The sequence below is a fragment of the Oryctolagus cuniculus genome, chromosome 14 (genome assembly GCF_964237555.1).
Source record: "Oryctolagus cuniculus chromosome 14, mOryCun1.1, whole genome shotgun sequence".
Lineage (NCBI taxonomy): Eukaryota > Metazoa > Chordata > Mammalia > Lagomorpha > Leporidae > Oryctolagus > Oryctolagus cuniculus.
Genome location: NC_091445.1, coordinates 85855102 through 85882955, shown reverse-complemented (window position 1 = coordinate 85882955; position 27854 = coordinate 85855102). Strand labels below are relative to the sequence as shown.

The window sequence follows — 27854 nt, the reverse complement described above, 5'->3', positions numbered from 1 at the left end:
CTAACAATATAGGAATAAAATATTGCTCTTAACAGAACTCTAAAAACACAAGAATAATAGCCCATTCAGTGCCTAGCTCTTGGTTTCTAGATACAATACTCCAGTAAGTGGAACCACAGTTCATTAAAGAGTAGTTGATTCCAGGTCTGGAGAAGGAAAAATATAGGATATGCATGGAGTATCTTGTGGTGCCAGAAATAAAGAAAGTGCTCAAAGGATGGGAGCAAGTTCAAAGGTGATAAGAAACACCCTGGGGCACGGCGCCATGCGCACTTGGTTAATCCTTCGCCTCCACCGGTTCTAGTCCCGGCTGCTCCTCTTCCAGTCCCGCTCTCTGCTGTGGCCTGGGAAAACAGTAGAGGATGGCCCAAGTGCTTGGGCCCCTGCACCCACATAGGGGACCAGGAGGAAGTACCTGGCTCCTGGCTTTGGATCGGCGCAGCTCTGGCAGTTGGGGCCATTTGGGGAGTGAACCAACGGAAGGAAGACCTTTCTCTCTGTCTCTCTTTCACTGTCTTTAACTCTACCTGTCAAATAAATAAATAAAACCTTTAAAAAAAAAAGTACCACCCTAAAAGACCAAATATCCAAAGCTTGAAAAATTTGAACAGAGCAAATAACAATAATGTGGGATTATAACACATAGACTATTAGAAATAGTCACATTCCCATCTTAGAATAAAGATAGTTCTTTCTTACAGAAGAAATCCACGTAATAAAAATAATAGGCATAGGGACTGGCACTGTGGCATAGTGGGTAAAGCCACTGTCTGAAGTACCGGCATCCCACATGGGCCCTGGTTCAAGTTCTAGCCGCTCTACTTCCAATCCAGCTCTCTGCTATGACCTGGGAAAGCAGTAGAAGATGGCCCAAGACCTTGGGCCCCTGCACCCATATGGCTTTGGATCAGTATGGCTCCGGCCAATGCAGCCACTTGAGGAGTGAACCATCAGATGGAAGACTCTCTCTTTCACTCTCTCTCTCTCCCTTTCTACCTCTGTTTCTCTGTAACTCTGTCTTTCAAATAAATAAATAAATCTTAAAAAAAGATTAAAAAAATAATGGGCTTCAAGGAAACAGTCACCATTAGAAAAACACAGCAATAACCATAGCCTTTAAACAAATCAGTGAAGCTAAAGTCTGAAGAGAAAGAGATATTTGTATGACCTAAAAGTATCTTCCCCATATTGTATTACTATTCTGAATATGGATTCTTTAAGGATAGATGCTTGTTGAACATTATTCTTTCATATATCCACATAGGTGGTACAGAATCTAGCAGATAAAAATACTCCAAGCTTTCCGAAGCATGAGAATATAGAAGATATATGTGTATGTACAAGGCAAACTTATTAAATCAAATTTAGTGCATTAGTAACTGCGTAACATTTCTGATCATGTTCACTGAATCTACAATAAAATTTATTACTCTAAGAGCAAAATAGATCTGAAGGTTCCAAACTGTTATTCTGGAAACTGAACATTACACACTTTATAGCTCAAACAGTTCCAAACCAAATTAAATTGTTTAGTGAAGTAGCTTTTTAAAAAACTATACTAGCTTAACAAAAACCACAGTGAAACAAAGAACTTATTTAACCCATATAAATACCAGGCTGTGATTCTGATTGGTTTTATTAATATTTTAGATTTTCTATGACTTAACATAAGAGTCAAAACGAAAACAAACAGAAAAGAATAGTAACACAGAAATGTTTACAAAGTCTCAAACACTTTTCTAAAATATTTTAAAGAGTATGAAATATTGAAAAAAAATGAACATTTCACCCCTGTGTACTTTTAATCCAATTACGTGCTATGGCAACATTTCAGTTTTGCTTGATTTCAAATACTCTGTCAGTTCTTATTAAGCCATCTTAAGGACAATACTTATGTCATGTTTGCACTGAATTTACTTCTCAGAGAAATGTCCTGAGTGGAAATTTATTTGATTCACTAACTAAACAAAGAAAGTATTAAAGAAACAAAACTCAAGAAGGAGAGAAGGTAGGAAGGGGAGAGAAGAAGGAAGCAAGAAAGAAAAGGCAGAAAGGAGGAAAAAGAAAGGCAAGGAAAAAGAGAAGTAACAACCAAAAATGGAAGTCCTTACCTTCACTTCTCTTTTCTGCTTTTGCTGTGTTTTCTACTTTTTTTTGTTTTGCTGCCAAGAGTTCCCGCTTTAATTGTCTTGCTTCTTTCCTGAGCTCTTCACTAAAAGGCAAAAAAAAAAAAAAAAAAAAAAAGTTATATGAGTACATAACATACTTGAGAAAATAATGTTGTTTAGCAAAAACAGAGTTGTTGGTTTTAAGTACATCAAATCTAAGAAAAACAAAGAGAATCTTATAATTCATTCATGTTGATTTTGAGTACATATAAGGATGCTTCAAAAAGTTTGTGGAAAATGGAATTAACAAAGCAAGATTTTCCATGAAAACAAATTTTTTAAAGATTTTATTTATTTATTTGAGAGGTAGAGTTACAGAGAGTGGGAGGGAGAGACAGAGAAAAAGGTCTTCCTTCCATTGGTTCACTCCCCAAATGGCAGAAATGGCCAGAGCTGCATCGATCCTAAGCCAGGAGCCAGGAGCTTTTTCTAGTCTCTCACACAGGTGCAGGGGCCAAAGACTTGAGGCATCTTCTACTGCTCTCCCAGGCCATAGCAGAGAGCTGGATTGGAAGAGGAGCAGCTGGGACTAGACCAGGCGCCTATATGGGATGTTGGCGCCACAGACGGAGAATTAACCTACTGTGCCACCGTGCTGGGCCTTCCATGAATTTTTGAAGACTCCACATATACTTGTGAAATGGGAACATACTTAAAGAATGTTTTTAAAGCTGAACTTTTTCAAAGTAACAATATGAGTTACTTTCAGGCATATCAAACATAAGGAAAAAAAAAGGATAAATGTTACCTTGACCTCCTAATTCACTAAAAATTTCAATGTTCTATTTCCAGTTTAATTATTCATAGAGATGGGGCTGGCATTGTGGTGTAGTCAGTCAAGCAGCTGCCTGCAATACTGCCATCCCACACGGGTGCTGATTTGAGTCCTGGTCGCTACACTTCTGATCCAGCTCCCTGTTAATGTGCTTGGGAAAGCAGCAGAGGACAGCCCACGTGTTTGGACCCTTGTATCCACTGTACCAACATGGGAGACCCAGAGGCTCCTGGATCCTGGCTTTGGCATTGCCCAACCCTTGACTGCTGTGGTCATCTGGTGAGCAAACCAGCAGATGGAAGACCCCTATCTTTTCCTCTCTCTCTCTATAACTCTTTCAAATAAATAAAATAAATCTTAAAAAAAAAAAAAACTCATGGAGATAACAAATCAAAACAAAAACTTTAATGTAGATATTATTCATCTCACACGGATATATAAAAAATAATTGGCTTCAGAAATTCTTGAATTCCTAAACTGACACCAGTAACTACCATTTGTTAAACAATTATTATATGCTAGCTATAATGGTAAAAGTTTTTAAAACTCATTTGATTTTTAAACTATTTAATCCTATAATTTGACATATAATTTGTTCTTTGGTGAAATTTACCAGACTAAATTATTCAATGATTAACATAATCAAGTGTTAAAGGCAAGCTGAAACATAAATGTTGATTTCACTACAAGTCATTAGCTAGGTGACTTATTCTAGCAAGACAGTTTTGGATTGGTTGATTCAAACTTACGCCTTGGAAAAATTATTATTTTAAAGATATATTTATTTGAAAGGCAAAGTGACAAAGAAAGGGAGAGACAGAGAGAAAAGGAGATCTTCCATCTACTGGTTCACTCCTCCGTGGCCACAAAAGCCAGGGTTAGGCCAAGCCGAACTCGGGAGCCAGGAACTCTATCTGGGTCTCCAGTGTGGGTGGCAGAGATCCATGTACGTGTGCCATCTTCTGCTGCCCTCCCAGGTGTATTAGTAGGGACTTGAAACAGCAGTGGAAGAGCTAGATCTTGAACTGACACTCCAATATGGGATTCAGCAATATGGGCTACAGCTTAAATTGCTGCACTACAAGGCTGGTCTGGAAAAAAAATTATTAAGCACTTACATCGTGAACTCAAGGGCTATTATGGATAGAGAAAACTATGCATACATCTCTGAATGTCAAGTGTTCACTCTATTTTCAACAAAAGCTAGAATGGATTACAGAAAGTCAGAGAAGACTGGAAACCCACGCATGCACTGCAATCTGGAAATGGTCTCTAAAGATAACCAGGCCAATGTTTAGCAGAACCTTAAGTCTAGATGATTCCAGACAGATTCAATCTTCAATGCTTCCTCCTGATCCCAAACCACATGCCTTTTTAGCATTATCCTGCTGTCCTGTATCAGTTACCAACTTGAAGGGCTTTATCTTTATGTGCATGACTCAGCTTTTATTTTTACTTTCTTCTACATCACACACACAAAACCATGTTTTATATCTTGCCTGCAAGATTCTTAATTCTGAAACATTCCTCTCTCACCAAAATCTACTATCTTTTAACTTTTTCAGTATTTCACTGATACTAAACTTCTGCTTATTCTTATAATAATGGAAGCCAACTCCTTAAGCATAGTTCCTGGTATACTATCCCCATTCTAACTATAATTGGTTCCATTTCTACTCTGGATGCTATGGTCTGGATCAGAAGTGGAGTAGCCGGGTTTTGAACTGGCACCCATAAGGGATGCCAGCGCCTCAGGCCAGAGCGTTAACCCGCTGCGCCACAGTGCCAGCCCTGCATGTTAACTTTAGGTGTGGGATGTTACCAGGGTATTTGCCCTTGTAATAACTTTCCCAAGTGATTGTAGTTCTATTCACATTTGGGACCCAAGGCGTTAACTATAGAAATTTCATCTCCCTTTTGTAATTTCAAGTCCCTCTACTTCACTGACCCTTTCATTAAGCAAATAAACATGCTCAGATTTCCCTGGACTCTGTTCAAACCAAGTGATTAATATCTTTACAAATGGACTCCATTCCTGAAAGAATAGTTTATACAAACAGTCTACTTCATCAGCCTCTAAATTCTTAATCTCTTGCAATCTATCCCTTTTATAGTCTACTGAAACTGCTTCTATATCAGTCAAATTCAATGGGCTTTTCTCAATTCTCCTCTTCCTTTCTGGCCTCTATCATTCAATGATTCTTTCTTGAAATTCCATCTTAATCAGACTTCGGTACCTCTTTAGTGTCTTCTTTCTCTCATTCTTCTTCTCCTGGTTTACTCTTTCTCTTACAACTGCTGGCATTTTCCTCATTGCTATACTTTGTACACCAGCGTTCTTACCTACTCTCACAATATCAATTATCACTCATATATGTACCTTTAAAAACTAGATGTTTTGCTTTAATTTGGTATTGCATTTCTAACTTTCTCTGACAAATCTATATGAAGACTTGTGTTGTCTAACAGAACCCTAAGGTAAGACATACATAATTTATGGTTTCTAACCCCACATTAAAAAATAGGTTAGATTCATTTTTAACAATGTTTTATTTACTTAATATATTTAACATATTTTTCCAACATGCAATCAATATAAAGTAACAATATGATTTTTACATTCTTTCTTGTACCAAGTCTTCCAAATCTGGTGTGTATTTTGTGTCTATAATACATCTCAATTCAGACTAATCACATTTCTTTTATTTTTTTCTTTTTTCTTTCTTTCTTCTTTTTTGGAATTTAAATTCTTTTTTTTTATTTAGTAAATATAAATTTCCAAGGTACAGTTCATGGATTACATTGGCTCCCCCCCCATAATTTCCCTCCCACTCGCACCCCTCCCATCTCCCGCTCCCTCTCCCATTCCATTCACATCAAGATTCCTTTTCAATTATCTTTACATACAGAAGATCGATTCAGTATATATTAAATAAAGATTTTATCAGTTTGCACCCACACAGAAACACAAAGTGTAAAATACTGTTTCAGTACTAGTTATAGCATTACTTCACATTGGACAACACATTAAGGACAGATCCCACATGAGAAGTAAGTACACAGTGACTCCTGTTGTTGACTTAACAATTTGACACTCTTGTTTATGATTTATTTTATTTATTTGAAAGACAGAGTCACCAAGAGGTAGAGACAGAGAGGTCTTCCATTTGCTGGTTCACTCCCCAAATGGCCATGATGGCCACAGCTGAGCAGATCCGAAGCCAGGAGCCAGGATCTTCCTCCAGGGCTCCCATGTGGGTACAGGGGCCAAAGGACTTGGGCCATCGTCTGCTGCATTTCCAGGTACATTAGCAGGAGCTGGATCAGAGTGCAGCAGCCAGGACTCGAACTAGTGTGCATATAGGATGCCGGGGCCATAGGCCAGGGCTTTAACCTGCTGTGCCACAGTGCTGGCCCCAGACTAGTCACATTTCAAGGACTCAGATTTAGCTGAACAGCAGGCCAAACATAATTACAAACTCTATGCACAAACCTGAAGTCATACCTTCCTGCCTAAATCCATTCTTTCTCTTGAAGTTTATATTTGAAGCATTTCCTTCTATTGATCAAATTTCTTCTGGACAGAAAATTTCACTGATACTTGTTGAAACATAGCATTTTCCAATCTATCTCACATACAACAAGAGTCCCCTTGACTCTTTTACCAATGCTTAATTTGGGCTCTCATATATTTCTCAGACAAATACAATTACTCTTAATTTTTTAGTTATATGAACACCGTTTTAGAAATTCCATTTATAGTCAGCATGATATAAAAATGAAATGGTATAGTCCCTGAACAAAGAACAGTAACCTCATCTTTGCTTCATCCACTAAGCATTCCTATCTTTTTACTATACTAATTTTTACATTTTTTAAATTTGGCAAGTAATTCATTTAGACTATGATTCTGAAGACTAAGGTCTTTGAGGTGGGTATTATTTTGCAAGTTGAAGAGAAAATGCTTCAATTCTGGGCTGAACAAACTAGTTACAAGAGTAAATTTGAGGTACTCAAAGGATGAGGCAAAGAAAGTATATACTGCTTAAGATACTATTGTGGAGGCAATGGAATACAGTTATTAAAAAAATCAGCTTTGGAGGCCGGCACTGTGATACAGCAGTTTAAAGCCCTGGCCTGAATTGCCGGGATCCCATATGAGTGCCAGTTCTAGTCCTGGCTGCTCCTCTTCTGATCCAGCTCTCTGCTGGAGCAGCACCTGCACCCATATGGGAGACCCAGAGGAGGCTCCTGGCTCCTGGCTACAGATTGCCTCAGCTCCAGCCGTTGTGGCCATCTGGGGAGTGAACCAGTGGATGGAAGACCTCTCTCTCTGTCTCTACCTCTCTTTGTAACTCTTTCAAATAAATAAAATAAACTTTAAAAAAAATCAACTTCAGATTCTGAAAGTCATGATTTAAAAGCCAGTTGAGTAACTTAATTAGCTATTGACCTTGAAATAGTTACTTCTTGGATACCCAGGTTCCTCAACTTTGACATAGGCTAAATTATGTGAAATACTGAACACATAATACATGTTCAACAAAAGGTAGCTATCATTATAGGTCATATGTTTACAATAACATTACAGTTAAGGGGTATTTGATATGTGGGAATATCTACTGTATTGTTTATTATACATGAATACTCTACTATACAAGAAGATCAATTCTGTTCACAATTTCAAAAGGGCAATGAATGAATAAGGTTTGATTGCAAAAATCCATCCTTAAATAAAGATTTAGATATACTATTAAGTAGTTACACAATATACAAACTGAACAATGATGAATAAAAACTACAAACAGTAAAGTGAGACAGAAAAAAGTAGAGCTACATAGATTATTACAAATTGCTTCATTGTACTGAAATTTTCACGTGATTGAGGACTGAGGATTTACAACGTAATCAAGATCTTTCAGACTACTCAAACAACACCATTTGTTAGTACTTGTGGAATCCATAACTCTTGGAATGAAGTGCAAGTCTTAAAACTAATCTTTAGGTCATAGTCTGATTTTATCCCAATCTTATATTCTCTGGAATATAATCCTATCCACTGGCATAGGACATATTTAAATCTCTTACAATTAGAATGAAAACTGTGAGCTTGGAGAAGATGTCACTGTGCACTGCCAAACTATGGGCTCCCTTCAGAGTCTAGACAGCATCTTCTTGGCTCCTTCAAAGACTAGTTTCTGCTTGAATTGCAAAAGAAATGGCTTTTATGAACTGTTATTAACTCTAAACTAATTATTTTTCCCAAATAGGTATGTTTCTAATTTGAATTCACTTGAATTTTAATGTGGTTTATAGGATATCATTATCCACCAGATAATTCTGCATTGCATATAAATCTGTAACATGTTCTATTCCAACAGAACTAGAATTCCTTTTTGAAAAAACTATTCAGCTCAATAAAATATCAGCAGCCAGTGGCCTTTATATATTTATTAATGGTAAATAAATTACTAATCCATTCAATAATTTCTAATATTTTTATGTTAGGGCACAGAAACCAAGACAAACGAGAAGAGAAGGGAATCCCAATTCTTTAGATTCTTTAAATCAATTACCTGGCACCATTTAATCTCCTCAATAACCTGTAATATGGCAGTTTTCAGGTATGAAGACTGAGGTTTGTGGAGATGTTATAAATACCTTGCCTGAAGACATGCAGACAGCAAGTGATAGAGCTACAAACTAAAAATGGGACCATCTATACTATTTCCATAATGCTACACTGACACACTGAGAAAGTCTCTAAGCAGTTTAAAAGCCAAAAAGGGACAGAAACCATGCATGTCAAAAGTTAAACAGAACACAATAAAAAGTGGTAACTGCCATAACAAGAAATGACTTAAGTATTTTGAACTTCAGTGAAGAAAGGATTACTGCAGGCTATATAAAAGACAGCTTCATGGAGGAGGCATTTAAACTGGACCCTGGAAGATGAGCAGGAATTAGCCATGTAGAGATAGTGTGGAAGAGGCTGCCAAGCAGTATGCCTAAAGCAAGACAAGGAAGGGGGAAAAACATAGAGGATGTGCTGAAATATGAAGCTTTCTGGCTATGCCACAGAATAATTTTACAGAGAGGAAGTGACCAGTAACACAAGATAGAGCTCAGAAAGGAATCTCTGGTAAATTCTAACTGCCAAGCATTTTTGAGTAGTCAAAGAGAATATTTTCGTTAATTTTTCCATATCCTTGAGCTCTAATTCTTCTTTTTTAGAGATTTATTTATTTATTTGAAGGCAGACTTACAGAGCAAGAGCAGCAGAGACAGAGAAAGTGATCCTCTATCTGCTGGTTCACTCTTCAAATGGTCTCAATGACCAGGGCTGGCCAGGCTGAAGCCAGGAGCTTCTTCCGGGTCTTCCACATGGGTAGCAGCGGCCCAAGGATTTGGGCCATCCTCCCTGCTTTCCTAGGCATATTAGCAGGGAGCTGGATTAGAAGTTTAGAAGCTGGTACTTGAACCGGCACGTGTACAGGATGCCAGCGAGACAAGCCCCAGCTTTAACCTGTTGAGTCACAGCACTGGCCCCTCTAATTTTCCTTTGTATAACCAGTTTGTCAACTGATCTTATTGTTTCCATATTGCAATATCCACCAATTTTTAATACCTTATTAGTAATCTGTACATTCCTTAAATTGTTCTCACAGAAGTAACTTATGACCTTCTAATCACAAATTCCAATGGCTTCCCTGTAGACTTTCAGGAGAATCTGACTTTGTTAATCACCTTACCTCTCTGTCCTTGTGCATCCTGAACACAGAATCATGCCAGATCTCCTCCTACCTCTTTGATAGTCCTGCTCTCCTTCCATGGGCTTTACCATTGTAATTTCTGCTCACTACATTCTGGAGTTTCTCAGTAGTATAGTCTCAACTGTCTCTTTTCCTTTCCAGTTTTAGAAACTTCATCCACATTCAGGATTTCAATTCCCTCTATTTTAATACAGTAACAAATAAAAGCAAGATTGTTAACTGGGAGACAATGTTTTGGTGTGGCAGGTTAAGCCACTGCTTGAAATGCAAGCATCCCGAAGGGGTGCCGGTTTGAGCCCTGGCTGTTCCACTTCTGACCTAGCTCCCTGCTAATAAGCCTGGAAAGCAGTGGAAGATGAGCCCAAGTACTTGGGCCCCTGCACCCGCATGGGGAGAATGGAGGAAGCTCCTGACTCCTGGTTTGGCCTGGCACAGCCCTAGGCATTGCAGCCATTTGGGGAGTGAAACAGTGGATGGAAGACTGATCTCTCTCTCTCTCTCTCAATCTCTCTCTCTCTTTCAAATAAATAAAATAAATATTAAAAAAAAAACATTGTTAGCCCAATACACTTTATAAATTTTCACTCTCAAGTTTAAATTTACATTTCTTCCTGCTAGATGAATACTTCCATTAGACATCACACAAATGCATCAAATTTCCATTTTAAAATTCTTACTATTTTTATGTATTGGCACACAAAAGAGAAAACATCATTTTACAAATAACTGTGACAATACTTTGCAACTGTAGCTAGAAAAGAGTCTGCCCAAATGCCAAAATAATGCTCAGGGATCCTTGGTCAACAAACACAGTCCAACTAGAGAAAATAATAGCCATTTTGTCTGGTTTCTCCTTTACGGAAATGTTGCACAGCTAAATAACTACTCCCAGACCTCATGTGGGAATAGTAACATCCAGTCTCAGTGACTAAACCTTTTGTTTAGTAATGGTCAATTTTCTTTTTTTTTTTTTTTTACCATCTGATACTTTAGATTTTCACTTCAATGTGTATTAATACCTCTCTCCCCTCCCTTCCTTCCTCTTATTTTCTTTCTCTTCTGTGATAACATATTTTTAATTTACAGTATAATCAAAGGCTGAACACATTGATCATGATGACTCCTCAAGAACACCAACATATTCTTAGGTTTCATTTCTGATAAAACCACCACATTGTTGGTTGTCAGCCAGCCAACTAGTATCACTCCTTTACTTACTACGTCCTTCCTTTTTCCTTTACAAAGTCTCTTCCTTTAGTGACAGCACTCCAGTTTGGGTCATCATCTCTTCATTATTCCAACAGTCCGTATCCTACTTGGTCTTTATGCCTCTGCTCTGACCTTTCTTGCATCCACCTTACAACTTACAGGTCAAATCCTACAATTCTACTCCACTGATTTTCACAGCTCCCTAAATCTATTGAATTATGCACTCATTTCTTTCTCAAGCATGAAATTCTCTCTCATGAGGAAGCTTCAAGCTACTTTTTTTTTTTTTACACTTTATCTCCCATATAGTTCCTACACTTACTCTAAATTTCAACCAAAACAAACCAGTCATAATTATCTTGGCACACTTTGAGCTTTGGCACACATGCCACTTCCATGACTCAAAACAGTGTTTTCCCCATTTCTGTTCACTGCAACCTTCCTCGTCTTTCAAGGCTTCATGGAGAATGTGACAATGGAGCACAGTGCGGGAAGGCTGTCATCTTCCCTGAGCTTCAGTGTTCACAACTAGAGGCTGTGGCTGTATTCGCATATATATTTGAACAAAGCTGGTGCAGAGACTAAAGATTAATGTGATAAGCACAGTGCCAGGCCCTTGGAAAGCAGTTACTTTTATGATAAAAATATACTACAACCAACTCATGACTGCCAAATTCCATCAGCAGTTTAAATAATTAAAACTGTAAAAATTAATGCTAAAATGATACTAAGTACTAAAGATACTTACATTAATATAATTGATAGGTTATTTTTTCCCTTTTAAAATTAAGGACAATGCTTAGCATTCCAAAAGATTAAATATTTGCATAGTGGGGCAGTGGGAAGAGACTTGTGTTTTAGAAGATCTAAACCCAACATCATCACCAGGTCACAAGAAAGTTACTAATCCACCTTCATTGCCTCAGTTTTTTTTTTTTTTTTTAAAGATGTATTTATTTTATTTGAAGGTCAGATTTACAGAGAGAGAGAGGTCTTTCATTGGCTGGCTCACTCCCCAATTGGCTGCAACGGCTGGAGTTGCACCGATCTGAAACCAGGAGCCAGGAGCTTCTTCCGAGTCCCCCATGAGGGTGTAGCGGCCCAAGGACTTGGGGCAGCTTTCGCTGCTTTCCCAGGCCATAGCAGAGAGCTGGACTGCAGTACCGCAGATGGGTCTTGAGCCCGTATGGGATGCTGGCACAGCGGGCAGCGGCTTCACCCGCTAGGCCGTAGCACCAGCCCCGCCTGTTTCAATAACAGTTCGAGTAAAATGTACATTAATACTTCTGAAATGTAGAATCAAAATGACAACAGGGGCCGGTGTTGTGGCACACTAGGTTAATCCTCCGCCTGTGGCGCCAGCATCCCAAATGGGCGTTGATCTAGTCCTGATTGCTCCTCTTCCAGTCTGGCTTTCTGCTGTGGCCCAGGAGGGCAGTGGAGGATGGCCCAAGTGCCTGGGCCCCTGCACCTGCATGGGAGATGAGGAAGAAGCACACATGGCTCCTGGTTTCAGATCGGCACAGCTCCAGCCATTGCGGCCATTTGGGGAGTGAACCAACAGAAGGAAATCATTTCTCTCTGTCTCTCTCACTGTCAGTAACTCTACCTGTCAAATAAATAAATAAAATCTTTAAAAAAATGACAACCGCATTGTAAAGTTATACTATGCAATTATGTTACTTTAATTCCTCTGGATTTAGAATTTCAAAGCCTAATGGGGGCTGGCGCTATGGAATAGCAGTGTAATCCACCGTCTGCAGCACCAGATGCCATATGGGCAATAGTTTGAGTCCCAGCTGCTCCATTCCCATCCAGCTCCCTGCTAATGTGGCCTGCGAGGGCAGTAGAGGATGCCCCAAGTTCTTGGGACCCTGCACCCATGTGGGAGATCTCGATGAAGCTCCTGACTCCTGGCTTCTGGGTTCAGCCAGACCCAAATTCAGCTATCGTAGCTATTTGGAGAGTGAATTGATAGATGGAAATGCTCTCTCCCTCTCTGTCTCTTCCTTACTTGCTGTAACTCTGAATTTGAAATAATGCTCAGGAATGAATGAATAAATGAATAAATAAATGCCTATTGTAACTTAAAACCACTGCCTCTCACTTCCCACTTTTTTATTTTAAAGATTTATTTATTTGAAATTCAGAGTTACACAGAGAGAGAAGGAAAAGAAGAGACAGACAGAGAGAGAGAGAGAGAGAGAGAGAGAGAGATCTTCCATCCACTGGTTCACTCCCCAATTGGCCGCAATGGCTGGGGCTGTGCCGATCCGAAGCAAGGAACCAGGAGCTTCTTCTGGGTCTCCAAAGTGGGTGCAGGGGCCCAAGAACCTGGGCCATCCTCTGCTGCTTTCCCAGGCCATAGCAGAGAGTTGGATTGGAAGTGGAGCAGCCAGGACTCGAACCGGTGCCCAGATGGGATGCCGGCGGCAGCTCTACCCACTACCCCACAGCGCCAGCCCCATCACTTCCCACTTCCAAGCACGTAGTGAGATGCTGAATATTGTCATCTTTATCCTAGGCATTACAGAGATAGTACGAGATTCTTCAAAAGTGTCAAAGTCAAAAATTGAATAGTAAACATGATATAGACATGCAGTCCCCCACTTAATTTGCTAACCATCCACTGAATGAAAAATACCTTACTTTTTTTTTTTTTTTTTTTTTTTTTGACAGGCAGAGTGGACAGTGAGAGAGAGAGACAGAGAGAGAAAGGTCTTCCTTTGCCGTTGGTTCACCCTCCAATGGCCGCCGCTGCAGCCGGCGCACCGCGCTGATCCGATGGCAGGAGCCAGGATCCAGGTGCTTTTCCTGGTCTCCCATAGGGTGCAGGGCCCAAGCACCTGGGCCATCCTCCACTGCACTCCCTGGCCATAGCAGAGAGCTGGCCTGGAAGAGGGGCAACCGGGACAGAATCCGGCGCCCCGACCGGGACTAGAACCCGGTGTGCCGGCGCCGCAAGGTGGAGGATTAGCCTATTGAGCCACGGCGCCGGCTGAAAAATACCTTACTTTTAAGTTGAACATTTTCTACACAGGAGAAGACACCATAAATGTAACTATACTGGGAAGTTGTTATAACCACAGTATGGTATATATTTACATTTCTATCAGGTTATTGGTATTACTTTATTAGTTTTAAAAGTCCCAAAAGTTTCAAAAATCATGTAGTTTTCCAACTTTAGAATAGAGATTTAAAATGGCATTGTCAAGAATCTTGCAGAGTTTTCAGTCAGTTTGTTTTATTTTTTCCCCATATGCTTTTCTCATCTCCAGATTCCAGGAATATGCCTTATGCAAATTTTGAGTTATATCTGGTCTTTCCTGTTATGGCATGAAAGGTATTATTATAATATAAAGGCAGCGAATTTAAACACTGAACTTCTCCACTATTCACTTTGAAGAAAAAATGGGTAAAGATTATCAAGACTCAAGTGTTTCACATACTTTTGAAGAGAACTCTAACCTATAAAAATGAAATGGAATATGTGTTAAGTTCCTTATATAATTTGGAGAATGAATTTCCTTGGATACCTTGTAAAACAAGCTGATAGCTATACTCATGTCCATTACAGACCACTGTTTCTTAGACCATGGATGTAGCCCTCACAGATAGCTTCAACCTACTATTTCCCAATATCAGATGAAAATATGTAACGCATAGAAGTGACTGAAAACCAAACCGTACACTCTTCATGGTTTTAATACGCTGCTTTAATCACAATACCAAATCTGTTTATAATGAAACAATAGTCTGGCTGCTGATGGAATCATGAAATCACTATAATAAAAGCTCATCATAGATATTAAAAATATAATGTATGGCACAATTGTTAGACTTATGTTATCGTCTGATGTAGCAGAGGTGTAGGTTTACCATCTCAGGAAATATCCACAATATACTGTAATTTACACATGAATGTTGAGTTTATTCATATGCACAGCAAATATATAATAGAAGTAAAACAGAGAATCCTCATTATGTGCTGAAACTTCTGATCTACCTGGTACCAGCAGTACAACATTAAGAAACTAAGTAGCAGGGACTGGTGCTGTGGTGCAGTGGGGTAAGCTGCCACCTACAGTGCTGGCATCCCATATGCACACTGGTTTGAGTCCAGGCTGCTCCACTTGTTATCCAGCTCTCTGTTAATGTGCCTGGGAATACAGCAGAAGATGGCCCAAGTCCCTAGGTCCCCACACCCACATGAGAGACATGGAAGAGGCTACCGGCTCCTGGCTTTGGCCTGGCCCAGCCCCTGTCATTTGGCCACTTGGGGAGTGAACCAGAGGATGGAAGATTTCTCTCTCTCTCTCTGTAACTCTTTCAAATAAATAAATAAATATCTAAAAAAATTTAAGTGACTCATTCTAAGCTTTAATTTCCTCATCTTGAATTAAGAATAATGGTAAGGTTGTTGTAAGAAAGAAATAAGATTTCATGAAAATCAGTTAGCATACTTAACAGTGTTTAGCACAGAATATGTATTCAAAAGTATCACTGTTACAATATAATTTGACACTGTTAAGTTGTATCACACTACTTACATGCTTACTATTTATGGGATGAGTTACTGACAAAATGATATCTCTAATTAAAGAGATTAAAAAGGCAAATCCTTCCATTTTTAAAATGAATGCAGAGATTTCAAAAGCTTTTGCATTTGATGTACTGCTTAGATTAAATATCATAGGCTATGAAAGTAAGAAAGAAGCATAACATTAAAAAAAAAAAAGTAACATTATAAAATTCCATGTCCTAAATCTAGCCACTAAATATTTGGAACTTAAGTGCTCATCTTCTTTAACTATAATCCAGCAGAAAAGGTGGAAAATAAATGAGTTAGCAAAAAATGCCTATAGGCTTACAAATTGGGAAGCTAATAGAGAACCTATATTATTAAGTGATCCCAAAAGGCATCTATCAGAAGCTAAAATTTAATCTGACAAATAATGCCCTATGTTCCTTTTGTAATTTCTTTCACCAATACTTAAGAATAGGAAGACTATAACTTTATCCTTAAGTATATTATAAATTAGAAGAAGACAAGGAAAAGAAATCTAAAGGCACATACATATAGCCTTCAGACTTAAAATCTTACTAATTTCATATGGAAGATCATATGTGTTTTTAAATAAACAGATTAGACATTTGACAGATTGCCTTTAATCTTTTAAGATATTTTGTCTTAAAAAATTATTGCTTTTTTCAAAAGCGTCTAAAGAACAGTGAATCTTGAATGAAGTCATAAAATGTCCATGATAACAGAAGGCGATATTGTTATCTGTATAAACATTAAGCAAAAATCTCAGGATCAAACATGTTATTTCATAACAAGAAGTTGGCTTAACCAATGTTTCGCAGAAGTAGAGTAAATTTGCTGTGGCAGAAATTCGGCCTTTAGCCATATGTCTATTTCACAATCCAACTTTACAAATGATATTAATTCAATATGAAAAACAAAAGAGATATCCATTTCCAGTCAGGCAGGATACTAGTTAACATGAAAACACTCTTGCAATCAAACACCTAGAAGTGCCAAATACAGTACTTTTTAAAAAAGATTTTATTTATTTATTTGAAAAGTAGAGTTTGCAGGGTCGGGGGGAGGTTATCCATCTGCTGGTTCACTCCCAAATGGCCACAACTGACAGAGCTGGGTAGATCAGAAGCCTGGAGAAAGGTGTTTCCTCTGGGCCTCCCATGTGCGTGCAGGGGCCCAAGCACTTTCGGCCATCTTCCACTGCTTTCCCATGCCACAGCAAGAGCTGGATTGGAAGAGGAGCAGCAAGGACTAGAATTGGCACCCATATGGGATGCCGGTGCTGCAGGTGGAGGCTTAGCCCACTAAGCCACAGCAATGGCTTCTAAATACAGTATATTTGTTAAAAAAAATTTCTTTAAAACAGCTTAGCTCACTAGCAATCAAGGAAAATATTCAAAGTTTGAAAAATGCAGAGGGTACTCAACAGCACAGCAAAAAGTATTAGAACTGTTATGGAAAGACTCTGAGTTACTGGTCTCAGTAGCCGAAGAAGGTGGGTTTTAACAATCATGAGGATGAAAACGGTACACCCATACTAAAACTAGAATCTTCCACTCAGTTGAAGGATGAGAATACATGTACTAACAAACACAAGGAGATCAAAAAGAAGCTTGTCCATCTCATGTCCAGGCAAGCAAGTAGGCTACCAAGCTAATTAATATTCTCAGGGTACAAAATAGTACTTCGAATTAAAATCATCAGTGAGAGGTAATACTCTAAAGCACCATTTAGAACTGAAAGTGGATTCTCCAGAGGGAAGGCATCCTCAATCCTTATTTCACAGAACTCTGAAAATGTGAGTGTTAAAAAAACCTGTCCTGGCCAGCTCTCTGCTGTGGCCTGGGAGTGCAGTGGAGGATGGCCCAAGTGCTTGGGCCCTGCACCCCATGGGAGACCAGGAGAAGCACCTGGCTCCTGCCTTTGGATCAGCGCGATGGGCCGGCCACAGCGCGCCAGCCGTGGCGGCCATTGGAGGGTGAACCAACGGCAAAAAAGGAAGACCTTTCTCTCTGTCTCTCTCTCTCATTGTCCACTCTGCCTGTCAAAAAAAAAAAAAAAAAAACCTGTCCTGGGGCCAGCTCTGTGGTGTAGCGGGTAAAGCTGCCGCCTGCAGTGCTGGCATCCCATATGGCCGTCAGTTCAAGTCCTGGCTGCTCCACTTCCGATCTAGCTCTCTGTTATGGCTTGGGAAAGCAGTGGAAGATGGCCCAAGTCCTTGGGCCCCTGCACCCACGTGGGAAACCCACAAGAAGCTGCTGGCTCTTAGCTTCAGATCGGCGCAGCTCTGGCTGGTAAGGCCATTTAGAGAGTGAACCAACAGATGGAAGCCCTATCTCCCACCCTCACTCCCTCCCTCTCTCTCTCTCTGCCTCTCTGTAACTCTGCCTTTAATATCAATAAATAAATCTTTAAAATAAAACTTGTCCCAATAAAAATATTTCATTATATGTATGAAAACAGAGCATCATGAGTGAGAAACAGTGGAACAACACGTAGAAGAATCCAACACTCAAAACTTCAGATACAACAAAAATAAAAAGATATATATTTATTATATATATATATAGAGAGAGAAAGGGAATAAAAAACTGAATAAAAAATTAGTTCAAGCACCTGTAGCACACAAAAGAATGGTCTGGGTGTTGAACACAACACTGCTTATAATGAGAAACTTCCATTTAAAACAGTTGGGTTATATAAATTACATAATGTAGCCAAGTCCATTTATATAAATAATGTTTGTGAATATTTGCAAACATGACAACAAACAAAAGCAAAAATAAAGATCTGAAAGGTGGCTTACCAGAACAGAAACAATCATCAGCCCTGTAAAGTGCAGTATCATTTAACTTAATGATTTTATAGATCATTAATTCTGATCATAAAGGTAATCCTATTTGTTTAGAAAACTAAAATTTTCTTTGGGGGAGCATATTTCAAATAATTTTCCTTCAACAAAATGAGTAGATATTATGTTCTTCATTTCTTTGTGCCTTTCTCTAAAACTAAAACAATAATCAAAATTAGGAAGTTACTTTAATCAAATAAAAATACTCCAGTGTTCAGGACACTAATGATTTTATTTATTTATTTATTTATTTATTACTAATTTAAAAATCTAGTTGTTGAAATTTTTTATTTTTACCCTGGTATCAGTGCATAATCTCAAATACTTTGGAGTGACTATACCAAGAATAAAACAAAGGGTGTGGCATATTCTACTTGCAGAATAAATGAATGTTATCGTAGGATGAATTCCAACTTGTACTAAGTTTATTACTGACAGTACAGAGATTTTAAACAAAGGTTTCTTAAAATTTCCACTGTAGTTTTATTACCTATCATTATGGGTAAGTAAACTGTATGAATATGATAAAACTGAAATTCCAAAACATTCAAAAACATTTTGCTCAAATTTGATCCTCACTTCTCAAAATTCAACATTTTGGGAACTATGGTGACATATGCTTCTGTTCTGGCAACAAGTCAGCTCTTGCATCTGTCTGCTATGCTGCTACAAAGATGTTCTCAGAGAATTATTACAAATCTTTACATTTTTATTTTCACTTTTAAATTTTTATTTTCTCAGCTTCTTTGCTATCTTAAGATCCACGGGGGGGGGGGGGGGAGTGGTGGAGGAAGCAAAAAGACAGTAAGACGAGAAGGGGAAAGTTTTTGCAATTTTCCTCTCAGTGAATAAAGCTACAATTTTAGGGGGGTAAAAAAACAAACAAAAACACTTGTTTCATTTCCTCTCTTGCCACAGGACACACATAGTACAGTCTAAAAGTTTTCTGGATACAATAGGCACCAAGGCTTAGGAGGGGCCTCAATTTGTACTGCCTGCTTTAGGAAACACTCTCACCTATCATGTGGTTTAAAGATCTGCTCTAAATGTATCAGAAGACTCTCTGTCTCTGACACTCAGCTGGCATTTAGTTGAAGACAAGCTGCATCCTCAGAGGCACCAGTGACTGTCTGCAAGAGCTGACTCACTCGCAGAAGAGGCCACTTTTTCTTTTCCATAAGGCTACGCAGACTTAACCTCTCTGTGGGTTTCCTACTGTGTTACCACCTGGCAGACAAGCAGAATTAAAAAAAAAAAAATTGCTTGAAGTGTGATAGACCAGCCCTTCAAGAAAACAAGAACAAGATGTGAGCCAGGAAAAGCACTTTGGAAACTACTTGCACCTAATAAAAACATATTTTTAATTTAGCTAATGGGAAATCTAAAGTAGTTCAGTGCTAATGGAAAAGATGCTTTAGTTTTATTTATGTGAGTTCTTTATTTAGTCTTGCTTCATGCTTCATGAATAAAAACCGACATTTTATAGAACAGGATGAACATTTGGCCTTCAAGTATCCCTACTGCTGTTCATATGAGATAGATGGTAAGATTCAATATTCACTCTTAATTTTGTGAAAAAAATTACTTTATGGATTAAATTCATTAAAAATTATAATTACTAAAATAACTGGAATTTCATTACGGCCACTTTAATCTTGTTCTCTATTCCAAAAATGTTTCCAGTACTGTGCTAGAAATATCCACATATACTATCTCACTGACTCCTCACAACCAATTCTAAAGGGATGTTACTTTTACAGAAGGGTAATAAAGAGAAAAAATGTATGAGATAATACTTCAGCATATTTGGTAGACAGTGTAAGTATCTAAACTACAAAGGTACACCTAGGAGAATACAATATATTTTATACATATTACATTCTTAACGTCAAAACAAGTTTTTTAGACATATGGGCTTGAAGACAACATAAGGAAACAATGGGAGCAGGTGTCAAGTGTTTTTGATGGAATACAGTTTCAACAGTAGCTCTAAAACATTGGCATTTTCAGAATCACTTGTTACATGCAGGTGCAGGGACCCATGGACATGGGCACTGTTACTCAGTTGGGTTCAGCCACCACTTGGGATGCCTGCATCCCATATCAGATTGCCCACCTCCTCTTCTAATCTAGCTCCCCGCTGATGTGCTTGGAGGCAGCAGGTAATGACTCAGATGGTTGGGTCCCTGCCACATACCCAGAGTTCCTGGTTCCTCTCTTCAGTTCAGTCCAGCCCCTGCTATTGCAGGTATTTGGGGAGTGAACAAGCAGATGCAAGATCTCTCTCTCCCTGTCTCTCCCTGTTTCTTCATTTTGTGTTTCAAATAAAATGCACAAATAAACATTAAAAAAAAATTACACAGATCATGGGCTTCAAACTTTAACAGTAGGCCAGGGACAACCTTTGGTGGGGCTGAGGCAGTATCCAAGGCTAAGGGTCCTTGGGCCTGAATGCAGGCACAGGTAGAGAACTGTCAGCTTGGTTTTTATTTGCCAGGAGATGTGCACCGTCTCTGGTCTGGAGAGGTTTGGGGCAGGCAAGGGAGTTATGGTTCCCTGTGCAGAGGGAGGAGTGGTTGCCTCTGAGCCTGGGTTCTACAGGACTCAAGGTGGGAGAGGTGGAGGATGCTCAGGCCTCTGGCTAAGCTGGAAATGGGGAGACTGGGACAGGACTGAATATTTTATGGTACATGGAAGGCTTGGGATACCAGGAACAGTTTAATCAGGAAGGTGTCACAAAGGCCCATCCCCTAAATTTTGCCAGTTTATCTATCACATCCCCACCTCCCAGCTCCTGCTCTTCCTAAACATGCCCCAGGCAAAATATGGCCTTCCAGTGTTAAGTGAGCAGCCAAAGCTGTCCATCCCCAGGGGGCTGTAACTCTGCTCTATCCATACTCTTTTTTTAAAAAAAGATTTAATTATTTATTTGAAAGGTAGAGTTACAGAGATGCAGAGAGAGAGAAGGAGAGGGAGGGAGGGCGAGAGAGAGCTCTTGCATCCTCTGGTTCACTCCCCAAATGTCCACTCCGGAAGGAGATGACCTGATCCGAAGCAAGGAGCCAGGAGCTTCTTCTGGGTCTCCCATATGGGTACAGGGGCCCAAGGACATGGGCCATCTTCTACTGCTTTCCCAGGCCATAGCAGAAAGCTGGATCGGAAGTAGAGCAGCCAGCTTCAAACTGGCGCCCATATGGAATGCCAGCACTGCTGGCGGCGGCTTTAACCACTATGCCACAGTGCCGGCCCCATCTACCCATACTCTTGAGGACTCTGGTTCTGGAGGCCCTGTGTGGTCACTGCTTCCCTCACCTACCATGCACCACGTTGCCTGAAAGATGCAATTGTGCTGCATTCAGCATATTTGATGGGGACAGAGATACAGGTGCTCAGGAAGATGTTATGTATAAACAGAACATCGCTCCCAAACTCACACAGATGGATCCCAAAGCTAAAAACTGACAGTGCTGGGACCACCATTTGAGAACCAGTGCTCACGATAATGTTACACATGTGAATCTGAAATTTTATTTTCTTAGCAATGAAAATAAACTGTGGCTAGAAGCTAAACAGAAGCAACTACTTTACACTGTCAAACTTCAATACGTATGGTGGGAAATAGTAAAAAATTATGAGGCACAGAGGAAATGGTGGGCACATTAAGTTTTGTTTTCAGGTGAAGTCTCTAATAAACAAGCTCAGGAAATCTCCAGGGTCCAGGGGAAGCCTAATGTACCTTCATTGTTGCAATTAACACAGTTTTCAGAACAACTTTGTCTATGTAGCTTAAAGGGGAACCATAGGTTTTAGGTGAGGAAGGTAGTCTTCTAGAATTGTGGCAATTTCTTGATATTCAACACACTGCCTTTAGCTTTGTGGATGGCCCTGTACTCTAGGCTTCATATTCAGAACTCACACACCATAATACTACTAGCTAGCTCAAAAGGACACAAATCTGATAGGTGATTCGGCAGCTGACTGTCCAGAGCTAATGTCAAAACAAAACAGCGGCATTCTGGAGGTATAGCTAAAAGTATGACTATTTCCCTCCTCCTCTTCCTTTGAGGAACCTCCCTAGCTCCAGGAGAAGGTCAAGGCTAGGAACTAGTCCTAACGTTCTGTAGTAAAAATAACCTCAGCTCTCACTATGTTGTGGTTACCTTGAGGTGGCATCTGCCAGGTCATTCAGTAGAGTATGGTTCAGACACCACACATGAAGTCAAGTCTTTAAAAAGTGCTGGAATATTATGACTGAGATGGCTTTTTTCAAGTTCCACTGATTTGTGGGATAAATCCTGCTAATTTGCACTGGCGGATACTCCTAATGCCTAACAAAGCTTTCTTTGTCAGAACCTCTGACTCAGTCTATGAACTTAGAATTACTGAAGTCTGACCACATGTTTCAGATTGTGATTGGCACTGTTCTCCCAGCTGTTAGTTAGAAGTTAATGGTAAAGTATTAACTGCTTTACTGGGAGTTGTCATCTCAAAATCAATGTTAAAAGTGATCCAAGATAGGGCCAATGCTGTGGTATAGCAGGTAAAGCCTCTGCCTGCAGTGCCAGCATCACATATGGGTGCTGGTTCAAGTCTTGGCTGCTCCACTTCTGATCCAGCTCTCTACTATGGCCTGGGAAAGAAGAAGATGGCCCAAGTCCTTGGGCCCCTGTACCCATATGGGAGACTCGGAAGAAGCTCCTGGCTCCTGGCTTCGGATTGGCACAGCTCTGGCAGTTATGGCCATCTGGGGAATGAACCAATGGATAGAGGTTCAAGAAAACAGAAACATTTTTGTTAAAGTGCAAAACTATACTGTGGTATCTCTTACATAATAAAACTTTACAAAATATTTGTTTACAATAACAACAACAACAATACCAAAAGCAAGGGTCACTTATATCTTCTCATTTGTAAGTTCTGTATGGATAAATTTGAAAAAAAAAAAAAAATGAGTTCAAGTCCTGGCTCAAAAGCTCATTAACTGTGTGTGACACTGGGAGTATTTATACAAAATTCCCTGAGGTTGATTCCTTATCAGTGAAAAGGAGGAATATTCACAGTATTATGGGAAATTTCCTCAATTCTTGATTGTCTTTCCTTTCTTCCATTCTTAAGACTATTCAACTTGTTTCCCTTTTTGCTAGAATTCTATGTGTCCATAATCTTCAGGTTTGTCCAATTTTCAAAACGTGTACTTCAGTAGAAAATGTCAAGGCAAAAGTTTCATGCATTGAACTCTAAATTCCTCCTCAGAACTTGGTGTGAGATATCCAAAGTGTGGGCTCCAACCTATAGAACACTTCACCCAACAAGACCAGGATACACATTCTTCCAAGTACTCATGAAGTAGTCTCAACATAGACCATATGCTAGCCCTTAAATAACCCTCATCATACTTACAAGGATTGAAATCATACAAAGTATATTCTCCAGCCACATGGAAATAAATTAGAAATCAGTAATAGAGAAATGTGGGGAATTCACAAACATGTAGAAATTAACAACACATTCTTAATCAATGGATCTAAGAAGAAATCATGGAGAAATCAAGGTACTTTGACTTGAATGAAATGAAAACGCAACATAATTCAGACTTAGGAGACAAAGCTGAAACAACACATCAGCGAGAAATTTACAGCTGTGAGTAAAGGTCTATATTAAAAAGGAAATCTCGGGCCGGCACCGCGGCTCACTAGGCCAATCCTCCGCCTAGCGGCGCCGGCACACCGGGTTCTAGTCCCGGTCGGGGCACCGGATTCTGTCCCGGTTGCCCCTCTTCCAGGCCAGCTCTCTGCTATGGCCAGGGAGTGCAGTGGAGGATGGCCCAAGTGCTTGGGCCCTGCACCCCATGGGAGACCAGGAGAAGCACCTGGCTCCTGCCTTCGGATCAGCGCGGTGCGCCGGCCGCAGCGCGCCAGCTGTGGCGGCCATTGGAAGGTGAACCAACAGCAAAGGAAGACCTTTCTCTCTGTCTCTCTCTCTCACTGTCCATTCTGCCTGTCAAAAAAAAAAAAAAAAGGAAATCTCAAATCAGTAACATAACCTTCTACCCTAAGAAACCAGAAAAATATTTTGCACTTCTTTAGCATTTTGTAAGCTTTATATAAAAATGTCATCAATGTAATTATTTGCATAGCATACCACTCATATTTTTAAAAAATTTCCTAGAACTATTAGTTTTTCCTACCAAGGGTCACATATTTAGAAAAGAGATGATCATATGTCTCGTCAATCACAAATTAGGAATTGTATTTCTGCAAGTCCTGGAAGTTAGTATGATGACTTGGAGACAAAACCACTGGCTTTGGTCTCTGAATCACATATTCAAATTATATCAGCAAAGTGTGTGTATATATATCATTTCACTAGGGTCTCAGAGAGTGGGCAGGGCATGAGTTTATCATTTGTTGTATAGATGATAAAACTGAGGCTATAATTAAAAAACTTCTTCCTCGATAGACAATAGTTTCAATTTCCAGTAAATTTTGAAATCTCTGTTATATGTATTTCTGATTATTTTAACTAAGGCTTTCTTTAACATGGTTTGGTTATAATGACTTATTCTGAGTTTTAAACATTTTAAATCCAGATCCATTTTTTTTTTTTTTGTAAGCACAGCATTTGACAGATGTGGCTGGAAGATTTCAAAATAAGTGGAGCCTTTAAAAGATGATTCAAGATGCACTGTTATTTTAAGATTAATATTTCATGAAGATAATGTTTATATACATGACTAGACAGACTCATCACATCCGGAAAAATATGCCCAACATGACTATTTTTTGCTCATTTGTTGGCTATTAGGGCCCAGAGTAATTTAGCAATGATATATAGTTTTAAATTTAAAAATTTTAATATTATAGACTGAAAATATTGAGGGATTTTGTCCTTAAGCTAAAATTAAGTCACCATCCCTCTGAAAACAAGGCAGGCAATGTCCTCTTAATTTTATCCCAAAGACAAAAATTAACCAATTGAGCCAATTGGCTGAAATAATTCAAAATGAGTCAATCATTTAACTTCACTGTTTGATGTCGCCATTTCCAATTACTACTGGAATATTATTATCACACCGATCTATATAAACTCGGCACTATTATGTCAAGTCCTGTTTCAGAACATCCTTTCCCCTACAGATGTGTACAATCACATACTACAGGTGATAAGAACCAAATGTCTTTGTAGAATTCCAAATGATTTCTTCCAAGACTAAATATTCAGCTCTTAGAGACTGGCAAGTAGGCCATTTGGGTTCATTGCACAGCTGTGTGTGTGAGTTTGATCAAGTCATGACTTCTTTGAGATTATTTCTCAAGTATTTAACAATAAGGTCAAATCCTGTATAAATGTAGTACACTCCACAAATAGAGTAATACTCTTCTGTGCTTGCTACTACCCATATTCTTCTTAAACACACTTATATTTTGTGTCATACACATGATTGATACTGCTTAAACATTTGTGAAGTGGCTATTTCTAGATCAATTTTAGAGGCCGGCACTGTGGTGCAGCAGGTTAAAGTCCTTGGCCTGAAGTGCCAGCATCCCATGTGGGTGCTCTTCCAATTCAGCTCTCTGCTATGGCCTGGGAAAGCAGTAGAAGATGGCCCAAGTCCTTGGGCCCCTGCACTCACGTGGGAGACCTGGAAGAAGCTCTTGGCTCCTGGCTTCGGATCAGCTCAGCTCCAGCCATTGTCGCCATTTGGGGAGTGAACCAATGGATGGAAGACCTCTCTCTCTCTCTCTACCTCTCTCTGTAACTTGTCATTCAAATAAATAAAAATAAAAATCTTTTAAAAAAAAGATCAATTTTAAAACATTTCTCTTTGATCAACATCTCAAAAGGAATGATTGTTGAGATATATTATACAGAATGACTACAGTTAATAATGAGGTATTGAATATTTCAAAACTGTTAAGATTATGTTAATTAGCTCCATTTAATCATTCCAAAATGTCTATACACATATGAAACAATTACATTACACCTCCAAAACACATATAATTATTTGTCAATCAAAAATAAAAATTAAAAAAAAATTCCTTGTTCCATGATAAAATGCATTCTGAACCAGATTAGGATTATGTACAACACTACCCAAGACCTATGTATAAAAACACAAATATGTAAAACTACTAATTATTCTAATTTAGAAATTTATAACCAACAATCCTAATCATTCCATAAGGTACAACAATACACGAATAGGTGAATTCTCAGAAATGAACTTTCCATGTCATAAAGGAAGATATTCAGAAATGTGAACTCAAACGGTTCAGCACTAACTGTGGAGGAGGGGCATTTGTTGTGTTGACCAAGCAGAACCCAAACAACCTTCATAGTTTAGAAGAATCCTCTGCCTCCTACCACAGAACTGATGATCTAGGAGGATCTAATCTGGCAGCTAGAGTTGTGTACAACCCCAGTAGAGACAAGCACAAGCTCTTGCCCAGGAACCTAAATCTTAGAGTACCGGGCAGGAAAAGCAAAAGAGTAGGCCAAAGCTGGGATGATTTGACTATCAAAAATAACAATGGTCATTTATTTAATCATATTGAATATTTAAAAATACATGAGCCACAAATAAAACTTGTAAAAGAGAAAGGCAGATAAACAGACACAAAAACCCATTTAACACTCTTTGAGGCAACTACTGCACTTGTTACTATACAAATGGGTAACAAAAGAATTAAGGATTTACCTTGCCTTTTGATGTGAATGATATCTCAAAAGTAACCAATAGCCTCAGCTGATGAAAGGTCTTCTTTATAGAATGCAAATAAATATAGATGGAATGATACATTATTTTGCAAATCCTATTAAAGTAATTGATTCAGGACAAGAATCACCAATGAATGCCATAATTGTAACATAAAGATAATGAGAAACTAAATATTCATGCAATACCAAAGTACTGCCTCATGGAATACCTACTTAAAGTGTAACTCCACAGTCAAGAAGGCTGGCTATAAGAAGTACCTTCACTAGTCTTGAGTGAGAAATATACAGAAATCATATATGTCCTGAGCATCCATCACAATACCAACCATTATGAGAATTTAATAAGGAGCAAGCTTTTAATTTATTTCTGTGAAGTATTTTAAAAGAAACAGGGCAAACTATTAATAATTATAGTATCAGTAGTGAAGTATAAATTCCTGGTGTGCCTAAAGATTTTTTCTTTTAATATTAAAACATCTTTCAAAAGATTATGTGAGCTGCCCAAGGTGACAGGGAGTCCAGTAACAGAGTGTGAATACTCAGAGGCTCTGTGCCAACAGCTGTGGTAGCAGAGGCAGGCTAATGTGATGTTGCCAGCAGAAGCAGTATGCTTCAGCAACCTGGGCTGTGCCTTGTGTATGTGCCTTCAGCCTGGGTTTCCAGCCTTCCCATCCATTTTGTGAGGTCACTGTTAAGCTGCTTAAATTTATATATTTTGTGGCTTAAACTATCCTAAACAGTTTTTGCTAGATGCCACAAAAAATGTGAAGGAATACAATTACTTGGTGTCTAGCATTCTGTGCTCTGCACA

At 39.0% G+C, this 27854-nt stretch overlaps 1 protein-coding gene across 5 annotated transcripts in view; it reads right to left on the bottom strand.

Annotated features, from left to right (window-relative positions):
• CWC27 (CWC27 spliceosome associated cyclophilin) overlaps window positions 1-27854 on the bottom strand; it is a 233224-nt gene that overhangs the window by 110725 nt on the left and 94645 nt on the right. For 4 of the 5 annotated variants that reach the window (XM_051853710.2, XM_002714061.5, XM_051853711.2 and 1 more), the window contains exon 11: window positions 2112-2212. In XM_051853710.2, coding sequence (XP_051709670.1) covers window positions 2112-2212 — 101 coding nt within the window. Of the gene's footprint in view, window positions 1-2111; window positions 13570-13934 lie in introns of those variants that run through there. The other variant, XR_011382063.1, reaches the window with a different exon arrangement.